The sequence below is a fragment of the Chiloscyllium punctatum genome, chromosome 31, assembly GCF_047496795.1.
Source record: "Chiloscyllium punctatum isolate Juve2018m chromosome 31, sChiPun1.3, whole genome shotgun sequence".
NCBI lineage: Eukaryota > Metazoa > Chordata > Chondrichthyes > Orectolobiformes > Hemiscylliidae > Chiloscyllium > Chiloscyllium punctatum.
In genome coordinates this window covers 79,080,715-79,102,161 of record NC_092769.1, presented here as the reverse complement: position 1 = coordinate 79,102,161, position 21,447 = coordinate 79,080,715, and the positions used below count along the sequence as shown (strand labels likewise).

At 49.2% G+C, this 21,447-nt stretch overlaps 1 protein-coding gene across 2 annotated transcripts in view; it reads right to left on the bottom strand.

Moving 5' to 3' along the window:
- Positions 1–21,447, bottom strand: part of rcor2 (REST corepressor 2) — a 69,375-nt gene that overhangs the window by 20,571 nt on the left and 27,357 nt on the right. Inside the window, exons 4-5 of one of the 2 annotated variants that reach the window (XM_072551207.1) lie at positions 11,737–11,856; positions 1,992–2,204 (exon numbers count right to left, since the gene is read on the bottom strand). In XM_072551207.1, coding sequence (XP_072407308.1) covers positions 1,992–2,204; positions 11,737–11,856 — 333 coding nt within the window. The remainder of the gene's footprint in view (positions 1–1,991; positions 2,205–11,736; positions 11,857–21,447) is intronic. The other variant, XM_072551208.1, reaches the window with a different exon arrangement.

Below are 21,447 nucleotides of genomic sequence, written 5' to 3'. Positions count from 1 at the left end.
GAATCTACTCCCTCCACCATTGACGCTCAGTAGTAACAGTGTGTACTATTTACAATATGCACTGGAGTTCACTAAGGTTCCTTAGACAGCACCTTCTAATCCCATAATTACTTCCATCCAGAAGGACAACAGCAGCAGATAAATGGGAGCATCATTCCCTTCAAGCCACTCACCATTCTGATCTGGAAAATTACTGCCTTTCCCTCACTGTCACATGGTATGAAATTCCCTCCCTAATAACTTTGCGGGTCCACCTACCACACAGACTGCAGCAGTTCAAGAAGGCAGCTCACCGCCTCCTTCTCAAGAAAAACTAGGGATGAACAATAAATGCTTGCCAGCCTTTGATGCCCACATTCCAAAAGTGAATTAAAAAAATTAATGATATGGACTTAAATGCAGGCAGTATGACTAAGTTTGCAGGTTACACAAAGAATGTTAGGGATAGACATAAACTGCAGTGGCAAATGGAAGTCAACCCGGAAAAATGGGAGGTGATGCAATTGGGGAGGGCTACTAATGCAAGGGATTGCATTATGAATGGAAAAATCGACGTTTGGGCAAAAGCCCTTCATCAGGAATGAGGCTGAGAGCCTCGGGGGTGGAGGGATAAATGTAGGGGGATGGTGGTGTAGCAGTAAAATCAATGTTTTGAGCAAAAGCCCTTCATCAGAAATGAGGCTAAGCCCTTCATCAGGAATAAGAATAGGAAAATTGCATTTATCTCTCCACCCCTGAGACTCCCAGCCTCATTCCTGATGAAGGGCTTTTGCCCGAAATGTTGATTTTCCTGCTCCTCGGATGCTGCCTGACCTGCTGTGCTTTTCCTGCACCACACTCTCAACTCTAATCTCCAGCATCAGCAGTACTCACTTTTGCCTAGTTGATTTTAACCTTACTGCGAATCCTCTTCCAAGGGTGCCTACCTCGAAGAAGTTCTCCTCCTCTCTATACAAGGATCCCAGTGAGTCTGCAATCTCCAGGTCATCTCCTCTGCCCTGAAGCTCTTCCGCCACATTCTGAAACAGACTCACCCATCTATCCATCTTCCTTCCCACCTATCCACTCCACCCTCCCCTCCGACCTATCACCTTTACCCTCACTTCCACCCAGCTATTGCACTCTCAGCTACCATCCCTCCCAGCTCCACCCCTTCCCATTTATCTCTCCACCCATGAAGTTCCCAGCCTCTTTCCTGATGGAGGGTTTTTGCCCGAAATTCCGAGTATCCTGCTCCTCGGATGCTGCCTGACCTGCAGTGCTTTTCCAGCATCACACTCTCGACTTGCATTATGAATGGTAGAACCCTGAAAAATACAGAAGATCAAAGGTACCATCCTGTGCATATCCACTGACTCCTGATGGTAGCAGATGGTGAAGAAGGCATATGGAATACTTTCCTTTGTTAGCAGAGCCATAGAATAAAAGATCAAGGATGCTAACTTGGAACTGTTCAAGATGTAATTAGAGTACTGCATGAATTTTGGTCACCATATTATAGGAAGAATGAGATTGTACTGGAAAGGGTACAGAGAAGATTTACCAAGATGCTGCCTGGGCTGGAGTATCTGAACTATTAGGAAAGATTTGATAGGTGGGGTTGTTTTCCTTAGATTAATGAAGATTGAGGCGACATGATAGGAAGGAACTATGAAGACATAGAGAGGGTGGGTAATCAGGCACTTTAATAATGGAAAGGAGTTGCATAGATTTAGGAGTTAGAAAGTGAGAGGAGAAATTAATTTTTTTCTCTCAGAGGATGGTGAGGGCCTCGTACTCACTGCCTGAAATTGTGGTTGAATTAGAAACTCTTGTAATATTTGAGGAATATTTAGACATTCACTTGTATTACAACAGTCTCCAGGGCTATGGGTCAGTAACTGGGAAGTGGATTAGTGTAGTTAGATCTGTGGACTACTGTGAACACGATGGGCTTAATGGCTTCTTCTATTTTGTAAAGGTCTAAGAGTCTATGAAGATGTAATCCTCACCATGCAGGCTGTGCTGATCCCGTTTCTTCCACTCAATAGAAACGGCAGACATAGTTCCATGTGAGCGTTCCTCATCGCTGCTCTCCTCTTCAGAGTGCCGTGGGTGTTGGCTCCCATTGTTGCTTCCATTGTTAATGCTTTTCATCCTGGTTCCACGGGACAGGATTCCTGCTGAACCCGACTTCTCCATCATTACTGGCATTGCTGTGGGAGCTGAGGAAGGAAACAGATGGAAAAAACAAAGTTATATCCTGAACACATCTTCACAATGCCATGTGATAGGAAGGAAAAGGGATACAGGTTCAAAGGGCAACAACTCAATACCAAGGAGCATTCTGCAGCATTGAAGAGAGGTGTAGATTAGGTGTTACTAGTAACCTAAAGTCAACCATGACCTGACCAAAAAGCAAATTATCCACAGAAACAAATTTCTTCCCAAAACTCTGGCCAATTAAAAATATTTTTTAAATGTGCTGGTTTGAACGTTGCTTATTTTCATCCACCAAGGAATGCAGTGGTGAAGAAGTGCTGCTCTGTCAGAGGGTCAGTGCTGAGGGATCACTGCTCTGTTGGAGTGTAGTACTGAGGGAGTGCAGCACTGCCACAGGGTCGGTACTGAGGGAATGTCACTATCGAAGGGTCAATTTTAAGAATCACAGCACTATTGCAGAGTCAGTACGAAGGTACTGGTAAACCCAAACCCCAAAAGCTGCACTACCAACCCAAACACTGACATCCTAATTCTGTGTGTAAGCACTTATCCCACAAAACCCTAAAATATTTCAGCAGGACCGTTCCCTGTTCTTTTACCAGACAGTATTTGCTCATCAAATAATGTGGCCCCTCTCATATGTCACTTATGTCCAAATTATTAGCTAATCTCTCAAACATAACTGAACTGTCTGCTTTGATGCTCAGGCACAATGGAGGAGAAAGATGACAGGCTTGATGCCATGTACTGATCTGGGTTAAGCTGATCTGCTGAAATGACATGAAGACTTCACATAGCCTCTCTTCCTGAGTTAAAGAATAAGAGAGAGGAGATACCTATGGGATACCCTGCCCTGAGTGCTGCCTAGTGTTAGATTGGACTTCCATGTGATGCGACCACATTTGAATGGCTCAGTGGTATTCAACTTCCAAGTCTCAAAGAATGAACAGTGAGAGAACATTACAGATCTCACTAGCTTAACTCTGATCTCAATAGATATCCACACACACACAAAATATATCTAGCGAGGCCTCTTGACTACCTGTCAAGCACAGGAATATTGGCTGATTACTACCGCTCTCTACTCCAGGAGTATTGAAAGTCATCTTAAGCTAGCGTAAAAGGAAGGTAAGTTGAGCATGTTCTAAATGGTGAGAAAATGAGTTAAAAAGCTGAAGTGTCTAAGTACACAAGTGCTTAAAAACTGATAGATCGGTACAAAAAGAATGAAAAGGTTTATTGGAATGATGGAATGTTTCATGGAAAGATAGATGACAAAGATAGGTAGAAACATATGTTGTAAAGAGGACATCAGGAGGTTTCAAACTGACAGAGTGGGTGAAAATCTGGCAGATGGAAACCGTAAAGACTGTTTCTATTCATTTTTCTATATTTTTGACTTGGACTGAAAGGAGAAAAAACAGTTTAAAAAAATAAGGATTGTGGAAAGGATCACTGTACTTTTAAAAAAGTAGGCCTCTGCCAAAGGGAGTGGTAGATGCAGGTATAGTTACATCCTTTAGAAGAAATTTGGACAGATACATGAATAGGAAAGGTTTAGAGGGATAGGAGTCAAACAGGCAAATGGAACTAGGTTAGTTTAGGTAACCTGGTTGGCATGGACAAGTTGGACCGAAGTTTTGTTTCCATGCTCTATGACTCGAAGTTCTGTTTACACTGCTGTTTGTTCAAGCAATGGAGGATGTTTAGATGCAGACAAGCTGGAACCAGGAGTGTGTACAAAATAAGATTCATCTGGCAACAATAGCTGATTGCTGTGGAAAGCCGACCAATAGTAGACGTCAAAAACCTTTTGCCTGCCAGTAACTATATATTTGGCTCCTAGGTAGTTGAACAATTTGTAGGTGTGAAATATTTGGTCAGAAGCCATCAAACCTCCAGAAAGGAAGGTGCCTTCCTTTTCTCTGAAACGATAAACAGCTGAAGCCTGAAGAAGGCCAGTTTATTTTCCCTCATCAGTGTAAACTGTGGGCTTTAACCAAGAGGTTAGTGACTTTATCAGTGTGAACCAGTCACTCTGCAAGCAAGAGAAAGTACCTGGAAAAAGAAAGATCCAAGATCAGCAAGTCCTGACAAGCCAAAAGAATGATCTCAGCAAACCTTATGGACAGGGATTATTCCCAGTTATTCCCTCACCTTTTTTTTGGGTTTGTCTGTCTCAGTATGTTGGGCAGTTTTATCAGGAGCTTAGAGTTTTAATTAGTAGAGTATTAGGACGAAAGATCCTAACTGGATCTATCTCTAGCTAGAATCTATTTATTTACAATAAATAGTAGTCTTTCGTGAGTCACAAAAAATTAGTACGTAGGGACAGAATGTGACTAAAAATATTAATGGAATGCTTTTCTCAATTACAAGAGGAACTGAACACAAAGGAAGGATGTCATGTTTCAATCATACAAGGCACTGGGAGACGACATCATAAATGCTGCATCCACTTCTGGTCTCCTTACTTCAAGAAGAATATAATGTATTGGGGGTGGATCAAAGATATCTGGTGTTATGAGGAAATGCTGGACAGACTGCTTGTTTCCACACTGGTTCAGAAGTGATAGGTGCTTTGAGTGCATAAAATCCTGAACAGTCTTAACAAAGTGAACGTGAAAAAGGGTTGTTCCCTCTTATGGATGACTCCAGAACTAGGGGACACTGTCTAAAAATTAGGGGGTCACCCTTTTTGACAGAGATGAAGAGAAACTTACTATCTGACAATAAAAAACTTTGGAAAACACTGCCTCAGAAAGTGGGAGAGGCAGGGTTATTGAAACATTTTAATCATGTGATGTGGGCTTCACCAGCATTTATCATTACCCATCCCAAAGTGCTCTTACAGTGGTGAATGTAAGCTTCCTTCATGAACCACTGCAGTCCATTTGGTTAATATATACCTACAATGCTTTTCAGGAAGAACTTCCAGAACTTGACCTAGTGCCATTAAAGGAATGGCAATATATTTCCAAGTTAGGATGGTGAGTGCCTTGGAAGGGATACTGGGGATGGTGGTGCTCCCACTTCACAGATGCCCTTGTCCTTCTAAATGGTCAAGATTCTGGGTTTGGAAGGTTCTGCCCTAAGGAGCCTTGGCAAACTGCTGCAATGCATCTTGTAGGTGGCACACACTGCTACTACTGAGCATTGATGGTGGAAAGAATGGACGTTGTGGGTGTGGTGCAAATCAAGTGGCTGATTTGTCCTGAGCAGTGTCAAGCTTCTTCAGTATTGTTGAAGCTACACTCATCCAGGCAAATGGGGAGTATTCCATCACACTCATGACTTGTGTCCAAACATGTGGTGCTGAAAAAACACAGCAGGTCAGGCAGCATCCGAGGAGCAGGAGAATTCCAGCGCCACACTTTTTGACTCTGATCTCCAGCATCTGTAATCCTCACTTTCTCCTCACACTCATGATTTGTACCTTGTTATAGAGTCAAAGAGTCAAACAGTGCAGAAAAGGTACTTCAATCCATTGAATCTGCACTGACAATAAATACCACTAAAGACATGCTAATTCCAATTTCCTGTTACAATATTTCAGGTGCTTTTTCAAATTTTTTTAATAGTTTGGTTTACAGCCTCTACTACCTTCCCAGGCAATGCCAGATTCCCAGCATCCTGACAGAAAATGTCTTTTACTCAAAGCCACTCTGAATCTCCTGACCATACCCTAAAACTATGCCCCTTTCTGACTGACCCCTCAACCAAGGGGAAGAACTGCTCCTTATTCACCCTGTCCATACCCCTCATATTTTTATATTCCTCAATATTGTTCCCCCTCAGCCTTCTGAGCTCTAAAGAAAACAATCCAAGCCTATCTAGCCTTTCCTTCTACTCAATTTATCCACTCCAGGCAAAATCTTATTGAATGTCCTCTGTTCCCCCTCTAGTGGTATTACATCCTTCTTGTTATATCCAGTTGTGGCCTAACCAACACTGTATAAAACTCTAATATCACTTCCTTGCTCTTGTACTCTATGCCACGACTGATGAAAGCAAGTGAACCATCTGCCTTCTTAGCTAGACAACTTTAGAGATCTGTGAATAATTACCCCAAGATCCTTCTATTCCTTTAAATTGCCCAGTGTCCTGCCCATTCATTAAATAATCCTTCATCTTGTTTGTTCTTATAAAGTGCATCAGCTCATACTTATCAGGGTCAAATATTATCTGTCACTGTTTTGCCTATCTGACCAACTCATCTATATCTTCCTGTAACCTACAAACATCTTCTTCACTATTAACCACTCCAATTTCGGAGTTGTCTGCACACTTGCTTAACATTCCCCCTACGTTTTTCATCAATAGCACTACTTTGTATACTATTACTAAATAGTTTCTTATCCATTTTGCCAAGTTTCCCTGAATTCCATGTGCTTTAATCTTCTCAAACAGTCTCCCATGTGGGACCCTGTCAAAAATTTTGCTGAAATCCATATAAATTACATCAACTGAACTTCTCTCACCCACACACACGTGATCACATTTTTGACAAATTCTCATAAATTTGTTAGGCATGACCTCCCTCTGACAAAGCCCTAATTAACCTATGCTTTTCCAAGTGGATATTAATTCACCCGTTCAGAACTTTCTCCAATAAGTTGCCGATCATTGTTAATATTGGATAGGCTCTAGGGAGTCAAGAGGTGAGTTACTTACTACAGGACTCCTGGTTTTGATCTGTAGTTGTAACCACAGTACTTACATAGGCTACTCCAAGATGTTCATCATAAGGACTCCAAAGCTGGGTAGTGCCACTGAATGTCAAGAGGCAGACGTAGATTCTTGCAAGGGAATCAAAGGCAATCGGGATCGACAAGAATGGAATTCAAAACACAATGGATCAGCCCTAAAGTTATTGAATGGCTGAGCATGCTTTAGGAGCTGAATGGCTGACTTCTGCTCTTAGTTCATACACTGGCCTTTATCTGTGTTGAGATGACATCAAGAGTCTGTACAGGGATACAGACAGGTTAAGCAAGTTTGCAAAAGCTTGGCAAATGGAATATTAAAAGGGGAAAATGTGAGATTATGCACTTTAGATAGGAGTTGAATGTTATTTAAATAGAGAAAGCATAAAGCTACAGACAGAGGGATTTAGAAATTCTCATGCAAAAATCACAAAGTTAGCAAACAAGTTCAGCAGGTAATAAGGAAGACAAATAGAATGTTGGCCCTTATTTCAAATGGAGCTGCTCTTCCAATCATAGACCAGTTCTCTGCCATAGTTGCTAATGGTAGAATTATAGAATAACTACAGGACAGATACAGGCCCATTTGGGCCATCAAATCTGCACCGACCCTGCGAAGAGCATCTTACCCTAATCCCATAATCCAGCATTTACCATATGTAATCCACCTAGCCTGCACATCCCTGAACACTACAGGAAAAACTAGCATTGCCTATCTACCTAACCTCCATTATCTTTGGACTGTGGGAGGGAACAGGAGCACCTGGTGGAAAACCACATAGACACAGGGAGAACATATAATCTCCACATATACACTCACCCAAGGGTGGAATCAAGCCTGGATCCTGGCACTGTGAGGCAGCAATGCTAACCGCTGTGACAACATGCTGCCTCTCAGAGTATGGGAATGGAGTGTAAAAACAGGGAAGTCTTACTAAAACAGTACAAAGGCACCTGTTAAGACCACATCTTGAATATTATGAATAATTTTGGTCCCCTTATCAGGAAGGCTATACTGGCATAGGAAGTGGTGCAATGAATGTTAATTAAGTTGACCCTAAGTATAGAAGGACTGTCTTATGAGGAAAGATTACATACGCAGGGCCTGTACTCATTGGAGCTGAGAAGAATGAGAGGTAGTCTTATTGAAACGTACAAGATTCTTAGAGGCTATGTCAAGGTGGATGTGGAAAGGTTGTTTCCCCTTATGGGAGAGTCTAGGACCAGAATTGGGGTTTGCCCATTTGTAGAACAGAGGCATAGAAATATAAGCACGGAAACAGACCCTTCAGTCTAACTTGTCCATGCCAATTCATTTATCCTAAATAAATCAAGTCCCATTTGCCAACATTTGGCCCATAACCCTCTAAACCCTGCCTACTCATATACCCATCCTGATTCCTTTTAAATGTTGTCATTGTATCAGCCTCCACCACTTCCCCTGGCAGCTCATTCCATACATGTACCACCCTCTGCATGAAAAAGTTGCCCCTTGGATCCCTTTTAAATCTTTATTTAAGACGGAGATGAGAATAAATTTCTTCTCTGAGACAGAAGTATATTCAAGGCTGAGATAATCACATTTTCATCAGTAATAGAACCAAGTATTATGGAAATCAGAGTTGAAAACTACCACATCAGCCATGATCTCATTGAAGGGTGAAGTAGACTCCATGGGCTGAATGGCATACTGCTGCTCCTGTTGCCAATTATCTCCAGGCTACTGGATTACAATAAGGTGCAAGTTATTCTACTTTGTATGGGAACCTAAGTTAGAATGGACATGTCATGGGGGAAGTGGGAGAGGGAGTTGAAATGGATGGTTACAGGAAGGTGGGGTTGGTTGGTGCGTATGGACCAGACATGTTCCCTGAACTGTTCTGAGAGTTTGTACTCATCTCCCAAATGTAGAGAAAACCACATCGAAAACAACGGATGCAGTAAATGAGGTTCGAAGATATGCAGGTACATCTCTGCCAGATTTGGAGTGATCCTTTGGACGCCCACACCTTCCCCCCCCCACCTTTGTCCAAGGCCCCAGAAGATCATTCCAAAACCAGCAGTGATTTACATGCATATCCTCAAACCTCATTTACTCCACCCGTTGCTCTCAATGTGGTCTCCTCTACATTGGAAACAGTTTCAGGAAATATATCTGGCCAGTATGCATCAACCAACCCCACTTTCCTGTAGCCATCCATTTCAACTTCCCCGATGACTTACATTCTGGGCCTCTTCCACCACCTAATCAAGGTCACCCGCAAAATGAGGAGGAACACCTCATCTTCCGCTTCAGGAGCCTATAACTACATGACCTCAACACTGAATTTATCAGTTTCCAAATTTCCCCTCTCCTCCCCCCACCCCCATGCCAGATCCAATCCTCCGACTCAGCTCTGCCTTTTGACCTGACCTACCTGTTTATCTTCCTTCCTACCTGGCCACTCCACACTTCCCATAAACCTATCACAATCACCTTCGCCACCTATTGCCCTTCCAAATACCTTTCCCCTAGACTACCCCTCCATTTATTTCTCAGCCCCCTTCCCCCTCCCCCTCCCCCTCTCCAGTCCTGACGAAGGGTTAAGCCCGAAACGTTGATTCTCTTGTTCCTCAGATGCTGCCTAACCTGCTATGCTTTTTCCAGCGCCACATTTTATTGACAGTGACTACTCCAGCAGTTGTAGTCCTCACTGTCTCCTAACCTCAGTTTAGACTCCCATCTGAAGAAGTGCCATTTAGTTGAGAACTCCAAACATCTGACCTGGAGAAGGTGCACAGGAAATAGACCAAAATGATACCTGGATCTAAGAAGGTTAAATTATGACAGTAGTTTTTAGAAACTAGGCTTACATTCCTTTGAATTCAGAAGATAAGAGTGATTTAAATAAGTAGTTTAAACTGCTCAAAAAGATTTGAAAAATTAGATGGACAGAAACTATTTTCTTTAATGGGGAAATCAAGATCATGGGGATGTTCATTTTAAAAGTACAGATAGGCAGTTCAAGAATGAAATCACAAAGGATTGTAAAAATCTTGACCTCTCTCTCTCAAGACTCAATGGATGCTCAGGGTCAAGTGCAGCTTTCAAGATTGAAATTGATTGACTTTTAGTTGAAAAGGATGTCCAGGGATATGGAACAAATGTGGGTAAATGGAGTCCAGATACCAATCAGATGTGATCTAATTGAAAGGTGGACCTGACTCACAGGGCTGAATAGCTACTCATGTTCCTCTGAATAGTTTAGCTGGACCATAAGACAGGAAGAAAGTTTAAGTACTTTAAAACTTGCTATTAAAGAAAAATAAAATGAGGATTGAAAGGAGTCCCTCACTGCAGCAACAATCCAACCTGACAACTCAATTGCACATTCATACAACACCATAAGAGCAACTCCAGAAAACACGATTCACAAAGAATTACACATATTGAAAAAAGGTATTTGTTTCAGTCAATTCCTAAGTCATCTCCTCTACCAAATCTACTCTGCCTTGTCCCTGGCATCACCCTAACTCAACCACGCCTGAGAACAGAGATCAATTCCTTTACTAGACTATGGACCAGACAGCAATGACTAAAAACATCAGATCACCCAAGGAGTCTGCAGCAGGGTCTCCTCAATTTTGCCTGATTGCAGACCTCAAAACAAATATATTTATTAAACGTGGAAGAGTCACAGCTTCATACAAAATAGTTTCACTGCGAAGCCCACTGAGGATCATTCCACCTCAAAAAGCAATATCCCCCACCCTTGTGGGAGCTAATCATTTTTCCATTTCTCTCTCACACATGCCTACAAGTCAGCAACACATCACCCCCACAATCAAGATTTCCTAGGTTTGAGTAAAATAAGTGACACATCCCAGGGGAAAGTTACTGCCTGTAGCCTGAAGATTGCCAGTACGTAAGGATCTGCTCTTTAATGCACTCAGTCAGTTCACAGCTCTGTGACTCTTCTCCCTCCCTTGGCTTAGATTCTGTATATCTGAGAATAGAGAAGACCATTCAGCACAGTTAAGCTTAGTTCTACCTGAGGCTGGAACTTATGCACTTGTGTGGGGAGGCCAGAAAGTGGGAACAGGAATATCAACTCTACTCTGCCTTTTTCCTAGTATCACCTCAACTCAACCAAGCCTGAGAATTGACATCAACTCCTTTGCTAGGCTGTGGACCAGACACCAATGACTAGAAACATCAAATCACACAAGGAGTGTGAAGAGCTGTTGCAGTGGGAATGACAGTGTACACAAACAAGAATGAGGTTCAAGAATGATCATTACCAACTAGAGCTCTGAATCCCTCTTCCTCTCTCATGTCACCTCTCTTCCTCACTGTTACAACCCCACAAATATCTTCCTATATTTAATGCTTAAATCCATACCTTCATCCGTTGTTTGTCCTCTTTGTTTCCTTTTCTCCCCTATATTTCCAATTATTATTGCACACTCCATTCTTAATCCAGACTCCCCAAACTCATTCTCACCACCTACTTCTCACATCATCTATCAACTCATCAACTCATCCACCCATCTCCCCTCTCTGCAAAATTGACTGCCCTCCTCACGCCACCGTCTCTTCATTCCTCATCCAAGCTTTCTTCCCTCTCCATCCCCTCTCCTGCTTATTCCTTCCCACATCCCCTCCTTCCTCCCCTCCACCCTTAGCCCCGCCACCCTCTAGCCCGTTTTTTTCCCCTACTCTCCTCTCGCCCATGCCTCTTCCACCGCTCTCTTCCTTCTCAACCCTTCTTGCCCCCTGTCTCTTTCCCTTAACCCCAATGTCACCCTCTCTCAACACCTCACGCCCCCACCTCCCCCGCAACCTCACCTGTGAGCAGCCTCCGCTCCAGCGCTCGCCGCCCGCCCGGCTCCTCCAGTTCCGCCGCTGCCCCCAATGCACGGTTGGTGAATTCCCTCTCAGCCCCAGGTGGCCGCCTTCTTCCTGCTGCTTTACAGCGAGAAGTTTATTTAGCAAACGGCTCTAGCGGAGTTTGCGGAGAGGAGAAGATCTCCCGGTCTTGGAAGGGCTCCTACCCCCGTTCCCCCCCAGTCGTTCCTGATCTTGGGTCTCTCCCAGTGTTCGCTTTCTGCCTTTCCCGATCGCGGGTCTTTTTCTCGGTCTCTCTCCCTCTCCCGGTTTCCCCCGTGTTGGGTTCCTCTCTCTTCTCCCGATCTCTCCCCTGATCTTTAATGGTGTCTCTCTCACACACTCACACTCAGTCCCCTGATATTTCACGATCACTCCCAGTCTCTCGTGATCTTTCCCGGTCTCTCTCTCTCTCTCTCTCTCCCCCACCCCGCCTCCGTCTATCCCGCTCTCACTCTGTCCTGATCTTTCCCGTTCTCTCTCTCTCTGTCCTGATCTTTCCCGTTCTCTCCCTCTCTGTCCTGATCTTTCTCGTTCCCCCTCTCTGTCCTGATCTTTCCCGTTCCCTCTCTGTCTGTCCTGATCTTTCCCGTTCCCTCTCTGTCTGTCCTGATCTTTCCCGTTCCCTCCCTCTCTCTCTGTCCTGATCTTTCCCGTTCCCTCCCTCTCTCTCTCTGTCCTGATCTTTCCCGTTCCCTTCCTCTCTCTCTCTCTGTCTTGATCTTTCCCGTTCCCTCCCTCTCTCTCTGTCTGTCCTGATCTTTCCCGTTCCCTCCCTCTCTCTCTGTCCTGATCTTTCCCGTTCCCTCCCTCTCTCTCTGTCTTGATCTTTCCCGTTCCCTCCCTCTCTCTGTCTGTCCTGATCTTTCCCGTTCACTCCCTCTCTCTCTCTCTCTGTCCTGATCTTTCCCGTTCTCTCTCTCTCTCTGTCCTGATCTTTCCCGTTCCCTCTCTCTCTCTCTCTGTCCTGATCTTTCTCGTTCCCTCTCTCTCTGTCCTGATCTTTCCCGTTCCCTCTCTCTCTGTCTGTCCTGATCTTTCCCGTTCCCTCCCTCTCTCTCTGTCTGTCCTGATCTTTCCCGTTCCCTCTCTCTCTCTCTGTCCTGATCTTTCCCGTTCTCTCCTACAACCAGCTAGCCTGGGGAAAGTAGTCCGAGGCAGTAAGACGTCTCACTGCCCTCTCTCCGCACAACAGCATCCTTCCGCCAGGGGGGTAACATGGCCCAAAATTCACCCATTTCACTACAACCTGCATCAAATACATTAGGCCAGGCCAAGCCTTGCTGCGGACTCTACAGGATGTGTTTTAAACAGCACAGTGTTCCGAGGGTTGGTTGAACTCTATGGCGGAGGAAGCTGCAGAACCGGGGACAATAGAGCCTTTAACAAATGACTAGGGAGTGAATGGCCCGGGGGGAGAAGGGGGAGGGAAAAGGAAAAGGGAGGGGGGAGGGAAAAGGAAAAGGGAGGGGGGAGGGAAAAGGAAAAGGGAGGGGGGAGGGAAAAGGAAAAGGGGAGGGGGTAGGGGAGGGGTGGGAGGGGGTTAGGGGGGAGGGGGGGGTAGGGGAGGGGTAGGGGGGGGAGGGGTGGGTGGGAGGTGGGAGGGGGGGGAGGGGTGGGTGGGAGGTGGGAGGGGGGGGAGGGGGGGTTTGGGGTGGGAGGGGGGGGGGAGGGGAGGGGGGGGAGGGAGGGGGGGGAGGGAGGGGGGGGAGGGAGGGGGGGGAGGGAGGGGGGGGAGGGAGGGGGGGGGAAAGGGGAGGGAGGGGGGGGAAAGGGGAGGGAGGGGGGGGAAGGGGAGGGGGGGGGAAGGGGAGGGGGGGGGGAAGGGGAGGGGGGGGGGAAGGGGAGGGGGGGGGGGAGGGGGGGGGGAAGGGGAGGGGGGGGGAAGGGAGGGGGAAGGGGAGGGGAGGGGAGGGGGGGGGGGAAGGGGAGGGGGGAAGGGGAGGGGGGAAGGGGAGGGGGGGGGAAGGGGGGGGGGAAGGGGGGGGGAAGGGGAGGGGGGGGGAAGGGGGGGGGAAGGGGGGGGGGGAAGGGGGGGGGGGAAGGGGAGGGGGGGGAGGGGGGAGGGGAGGGAGAGGGGGGGGAAGGGGAGGGGGGGGAAAGGGGGGGAGGGGGGGGGGAGGGGGGGGGAAAGGGGGGGAGGGGGGGGGAAAGGGGAGGGGAGGGAAGAGGGTGGGAAGGGGGGAAAGGGGGTGGGAAGAGGGAAAGGGGGGGTGGGAAGAGGGAAAGGGGGGGGTGGGAAGAGGGAAAGGGGGGGGGTGGGAAGAGGGAAAGGGGGGGGTGGGAAGAGGGAAAGGGGGGGGGTGGGAAGGGGAAAGGGGGGGTGGGAAGAGGGAAAGGGGGGGAGGGGGAGGGAAAGGGGCGAGGGGGAGGGAAAGGGGGGGGAGGGGGAGGGAAAGTGGGGGGGGAGGGGGGAGGGAAAGTGGGGGGGGAGGGGGAGGGAAAGTGGGGGGGGAGGGGGAGGGGAGGGAAAGTGGGGAGGGAGGAGGGAAGGGGGGGAGGGAAGTGCGGAGGGGGGAGGGAGGAGGGAAGGGGGGAGGGAGGAGGGAAGGGGGGAGGGAGGAGGGAAGGGGGAAAGGGGGAGGGGGGAGGGAAAGGGGGAGGGGGGAGGAAAGGGGGAGGGGAGGAGGGGGGAGGGGAGGGAGGGGGGAGGGGAGGGGAGGGAGGGGAGGGAAAGGGAGGGGAGGGGAGGGAAGGGGGAGGGGGAGGGAGGGAAGGGGGAGGGGGAGGGGAGGGAAGGGGGAGGGGGAGGGGAGGGAAGGGGGAGGGGGAGGGGAGGGAAGGGGGAGGGGGAGGGGGGGAGGGGAGGGGGGGGGGGGGAGGGGGGGGGGGGGGGGGAGGGGGAGGGGGTGGAAAGGGGGGTGGGAAGGGGGAAAGGGGGGAGGGGGGTGGGGAAGTGGGGTGGGGAAGGGGGGGAGGGGGGTGGGAAAGGGGGGGAGGGGTGGGAAAGGGGGGGAGGGGGGGAAAGGGGGGGAGGGGGGGAAAGGGGGGGAGGGGGTGGGAAGGGGGGGGAGGGGGGGAAAGGGGGGAGGGGGTGGGAGGGGGGGGGGGGAGGGAAGGGGGAATGGGGGGTGGGAGAGGGGGAAGGGGGGTGGGAAGGGGGGAAAGGGGGGGAGGGGGAGGGAAGTGGGGAGGGGGGTGGGGGAGGGAAGTGGGGAGGGGGGAGGGGGTGGGAAGTGGGGAGGGGGAGGGGGGAGGGAGTGGGGAGGGGGGAGGGAAGTGGGGTGGGGGGAGGGGGGGGAGGAAGGGGGGAGGGGGAGGGAGGGGGAAGGGGGGAAGGGGGAGGGGGGGGAGGGGGAGGGGGTTGGGGGGGAGGGGAGGGGTAGGGGGAAGGGGGGGGGGTAGGGTGGGGGGGAGTTGGGGAGGGAAGGGGGGGGAGGGGAAGGGGGGGAGGGAAGGGGGGAGGTTGGGGGGAGGGGGGAGGGAAGGGGGGAGGGGGAGGGAAGGGGGGAGGGGGTGGGAAGGGGGGAGGGGGAGGGAAGGGGGGAGGGGGAGGGAAGGGGGGGGTGGTTGGGGGGAGGGGGAAGGGAGGGGGGAGGGGGAGGGTTGGGGGGTGGGGGAAGGGAAGGGGGGGGTGGGGGGAGGGGGGGGGAGGGGAGGGGGAGGGGGATGGGGGGGAGGGGGGAGGGGGGAGGGGGGAAGGGGGGAGGGGGGAGGGAAGGGGGCAAGGGGGGAGGGAAAGGGGGAGGGAAAGGGGGGGGAGGGGGAAAGGGGGGGGGAGGGGGAAAGGGGGGGAGGGGGAAAGGGGGGGAGGGGGGAAGGGGGGGAGGGGGGAAGGGGGGGGAGGGGGGAAGGGGGGGAGGGGGGAAGGGGGAGGGGGTGGGTGGGGGCGGAAGGGAGGGGAGGGGGGGTGGGGAGGGGGGTGGGGGGGAAGGGAGGTGAGGGGGGTGGGGGGAAGGGGGAAGGGGTGGGGTGGGGGGGAAGGGAGGGGAGGGGGGGGGTGGTGGAGGGGGGGTGGGGTGGTGGAGGGGGGTGGGGAGGGAGGGGAGGGGGGTGGGGAGGGGAGTGGGGAGGGGGGGAGGGTAGGGGGGGGGAGGGGGGTGGTGGGAGGGGAGTGGGGAGGGGGGTGGTGGGAGGGGAGTGGGGAGGGGGTGGGGAGGGGAGGGGGAAAGGGGGGAGGGAGGGGGGGAAGGAGGCGGAGGTGGAAAAGAAGATAGGCAGGCAGGACATATCATGGGGACAGTGCTGAGCTGGAAGTTTGGAACTGGGGTGAGGTGGGGGAAGAGGAAATGAGGAAACTGTTGAAGTCCACATTGATACCCTGGGGTTGAGGTGTTCCGAGGCGGAAGATGAGGCGTTCTTCCTCCAGGCGTCTGGTGGTGAGGGAGCGGTGGTGAAGGAGGCCCAGGACCTCCATGTCCTCGGCAGAGTGGAAGGGAGAGTTGAAATGCTGGGCCACAGGGTGGTGTGGTTGATTGGTGCGGGTGTCCCGGAGATGTTCCCTAAAGCGCTCTGCTAGGAGGCGTCCAGTCTCCCCAATGTAGAGGAGACCGCATCGGGAGCAACGGATACAATAAATAATATTGGTGGATGTGCAGCTAAAACCTTGATGGATGTGGAAGGCTCCCCCCCTTCCCCCCTTTAGGGCCTTGGATGGAGGTGAGGGAGGAGGTGTGGGCGCAGGTTTTGCATGTCCTGCAGTGGCAGGGGAAGGTGCCAGGATGGGAGGGTGGATTGTAGGGGCGCGTGGACCTGACCAGGTAGTCACGGAGGGAACGTGGGTTGGGGGAAGGAGGAAAGGGGTGGGGAGGGGAAATTATCCCTGGTGGTGGGGTCTTTTTGGAGGTGGCGGAAATGTCGGTGGATGATTTGGTTTATGCGAAGGTTGGTGGGGTGGAAGGTGAGCACCAGGGGCGTTCTGTCCTTGTTATGGTTGGAGGGGTGGGGTCTGAGGGCGGAGGTGCTGGATGTGGACGAGATGCATTGGAGGCATCTTTAACCACGTGGGAAGGGAAACTGCGGTCTCTAAAGAAGGAGGCCATCTGGTGTGTTCTGTGGTGGAACTGGTCCTCCTGGGACCAGATAGGGCGAAGACGTAGGAATTGGGAATACGGGATGGCATTTTTGCAAGAGGTAGAGTGGGAAGAGGTGTAATCCAGGTAGCTGTGGGAGTCGGTGGGTTTGTTAAAAATGTCCATATCAAGTCGGTCGTCATTAATGAAGATGGAGAGGTCCAGGAAGGGGAGGGAGGTGTCAGAGATGGTCCAGGTAAATTTAAGGTCAGGGTGGAATGCATTGGTGAAGTTGATGAATTGCTCAACCTCCTCGCGGGAGCATGAGGTGGCGCCAATGCAGTCATCAATGTAGCGGAGGAAGAGGTGGGGAGTGGTGCCGGTGTAATTATGGAAGATCGAATGTTCTACGTAGCCACATAAAGAGACAGGCATAGCTGGGGTCCATATGTGTGCCCATGGCTACCCCTTTGGTCTGGAGGAAGTGGGAGGATTCGAAGGAGAAATTGTTAAGGGTGAGGGCCAGTTTGGCCAAACGAATGAGTGTGTCGGTGGAAGGGTACTGTTGGGGACGTCTGGAGAGGAAAAAATGGAGGGCTTGGAGGCCCTGGTCATGGCGGATGGATTGGATATCCATGGTGAAGATGAGGCGTTGGAGGTCGGGGAAACGGAAGCCTTGGAGGAGGTCAAGGGCGTGGGTAGTGTCTAGAACGTATGTGGGGAGTTCCTGGATTAGGGGGGATAGGACAGTGTCGAGGTAGGTAGAAATGAGTTCAGTGGGGCAGGAACATGCTGAGACAATGGGTCGGCCAGGGTGGTCAGGCTTGTGGATCTTGGGAAGGAGGTAGAACCGGGCAGTGCGGGGTTCCCGGACTATGAGACTGGAAGCTGTGAGTAGGAGATCTCCTGAGGTGATGAGGTTCTGTATGGTCTGGGAGATGATGGTTTGGTGATGGGGGGGGTGGGGTCATGGTCGAGGGGGCGGTAGGAAGAGGTGTCCTCGAGTTTGCGTTTGGCTTCAGCGGTATAGAGGTCAGTGTGCCAGACTACCACTGCGCCCCCTTATCTCCTGGCTTGATGGTAAAACTGGGAAGTGGCCTTGCCCTGTCCAGACAACTGGGCACTAGCCCCAGATAGGCATTGGCTTTATCCAGACAACTGGGCACTGACCCCAACTTGGCAACAGCTCCATCCACACAACATGGTACAGACCCCACTGCTCATTGACTCTAGCCACACAGCTGGGCACTGGACTCTTCAATGCATCGAGGCATCAGATATTGGCCCTGTCAACATATCTAACACTGGACATAATCCCTTCAATACACTGGGCTTCGAACATTGGCTCCTTCAATACATCTGAGCAGTAGCTACAGGACCAAGTACAACTGACATTGACCTTTTCAATACAACCAGCATTGGACAATGGCTCTTTCAAAACAAGTCATTTTGTAAATACTACAGACAATGGTTACTCACTATTTCAATACAACCCTCACTGGGCACTGACCTTTTCAATATAACTGGCACTTGACTTTTAAATACACCTAACACTGGACATTAGCTATCTCCATACAACCAGCATTGGAAATCCCCCTTTCAATAAAACTAGCATTGCCTTTTTAAATACAACCAGCATAGGACACTGACATTCTCAATACAGTTGGGCACTGGTCTTTTTTAATACAGTTGGTGCTGGGTCTTGACCTTTTCAACACAACCAGAACTGGCCTTTTTAATACAAAAAGCAATAGCCACTGACCATTTCAGTACAAGCATCACTGAGCCTCGGCCTTTTTAAGATAATTATCACTGGACCACAGCCAACTAATAATAAACAACTGTGCTTTTTAATGTAACTGGCATTGGCAACTGGCATTTTCAACATAACTAGGGATGGGTTGGCCAAAGCAAAGGGTGCACATTTGATAATGCTAATGTATTTTTAACTTCACCTTGGATTAGAGGAAACAGGAAGTCAAAGAATTACACATTGGAGACGACATTTAATTTTCGGTCAACACAACCCCATAATGTACTTTTTTGACACATTGTTCATATATGTAAATGAGATTTGGGAGCAAATGGGGAAGGGGGGGATCCTAAAGAGACAAAAAGGGAGAAAGAACATAGGTGCCCTGAGTTCTGCAACTGAGAGGCTGTCGGGGGGGTAAAACTAGACACCCTGAACTGGATAGAATGTAATTAATATGCTAGAATCCCCACTCTCAACTGGAAAGTATGCTATTTGGTGAGACTGAAATCGAGCTTGACTGTGATGCCAACCATAGCTGAACAGGCTGCTAAAAATCAATGTTTAGCCTCATGTGATATAGAGAAAGGCAGCATATAGTCTGCAATCGGACAGCCTGGAGAAGCTCAGATGATGTCAGCTGGGGATGATATCAGTTTAGTGCATGCGTCTGTTAATAATCTTACCCTCAATGGAGGAAGGGCTCTTTGTCCAGCGTCAAGAAGGCAAGACAGTAATGAACAAGCAGTGTCCCATGGGATCTTTCCATTCTTGGAAAGTTGACCAATGAGATTTGGACACATTCTTAACAGGAACTGAAGGGAATGTCATCTTCAGGAATCACCTCGTGACTATTTCTATAGTACCAATTTTAATTCTGCTCTTAAATCCCCTGCTCCTGCTCCTCCTGAAACCATTGGCTCTTTACCAAGGTGCCAGCTGAGCTCCTGACACACCATCAACCATGGGGTGCATTATAGCCAAACCCTGTTCACATTACACATTAAACCAGTTTGGCAGAAAGACAGTAGCAGGGATCAGAGTAGATAAACGCTGCCCAAATCCCCCAAGGTTAGTGAGGTCAATTGTAAAAGCCTTGTTGACACCCTCACCCTGTCCCAGATGAGACCAAAAACCCCAGCAGAGACCAAGGAATGGATCCGGTCTTGTATTGGCGGAGGCAGCAGCAGCCTTGAAGGGGAGCATAGAAAAGCAAGGGAGCCATGAGGAAAACAAAGACTCAGAAATGAAGGCAAGAACAAACCACACAATGCCCTGAGCATTTCCCTAACTCGCATACCTTTAAGGTGCCTTAAACACCATTATTCACAGCACTCCCACACCCCACTTCCCCATCCCCCCACTTCCCCATCCCCCCTCATATTCCAGCCACAATGAAATCTCCTGGGAAAGGCCAAGAAGAAACCCTTAAGTGAGGGGGAGGGGTGTCTCAGGAGCACTGGGTTAGAAGTACAGGGTGAGAAGAGTGAATCAGGATTGCACCAGGATTCAGTATGGTACTTATCGTGCAATGATTGCTGCCATGTTGCCTGTAATTGCTATTGTCCTCTTTTAAAGCTTCACATCAGAAATCTCTTGTAAATAGATCTGGAGAGAGAGAATTTACTGGGGCAGACCAAAGTGTATGACTTCTTTAAAAAAATGCTGGCTCTCAGGAGCACTGTGCTTGGATCATTTGATGTGGCTTGCTGGGTGGGGATTTAGGATGCTGAAGTGCAGTGAAGGAATCAGGACTGATGTGATTCCCTGCCCCCACTTTCACCCACCCACACACATACGCACACACACACTGCCTGTGAGTTCAGACAGACTGAAGAGGCAGCAGAAGGTCTTTTGTCTGAGACTTGACAAAGAGCCACTACAGACAGCCTGCCCACATAGGCCACCAAGTCAGCTGGTCTCTCTTAAAGAGACAAGCCACTGTAATGCAGGAAGCTAATAGGGGATTGTTTCCCCCAACTTTTTCTCAAAGCAACCATCTGGTGTGGTTGTGTTACCCAACTTGGGGGTAGCCCAATTTAATTTTTTCTTCATCACCACCCCAATCTTCTTGCGACCTGTGCAAGGTTAGTTGAACTAAGAAAATTGAGTTAAAAAGCCAATCAGCTATGATCTGACTGACAACAAACTCCTGTTCTGTAATCAGCCAGAATACTGTCAAGCTGGATTAAGACAGAGATGGACAAAAATTCTCTCTCACAGAAGGCAGATATTCCAAAAGACCATAAGGTATAGGAGTAGAATTAGGCCATTTGGCCCATAAAGTCTGCTCCATCATTCGATCGTGGCTGATAAGTTTCTCAACCACATTCTCCTGCCTTCTCCCTGTAAGTTTCTAAAAGGTCATTCATTCTCTCTGAAGCTCGTGTCTCCTACTAGAGGAAACATTTTCTCCACATCCATTCTATCAGTATTCTGGAAGTTTCAATGAAAACCCTCCCATCCTTCTAAATTCCGTTGAGTACAGACCCAGAGTCTTCAAATGCTCCTCATATGACAAGCCCTTCATCCCCACGATAATTTTTTAAATCTCCTCTGGATCCCCTACAAGACTAACACAACCTTAAGACCATAAAACCATAAGACATAGGAGCAGAACTTAGGCCATTCAGCCCATCAAGCCTGTTCTGCCATTCAATCATGGCTGATAAGTTTCTCAATTCCATTCTCGTGCTTTCTCCCTATAACCCTTGATCCCCTTGATACTCAAGAACCTATTTTTCTCAGTCTTAAATATACTCAATGATCTGGCCTCCACAGCCTTCTGTGGCAATAAATTCCAGAGATTCACCAATCTCTGGCTGAAGACGTTTCTCCTGATCTCCATTCTAAAAGGAATTATTCTAAGGCTGTGCCCTTGGGTCCTAGTCTCTCCTAGCAATGGAAACATTTTCCTAACATTTACTCTGTCCAGGCCATTTAGAATTCTGTATGTTTCAAATAGAT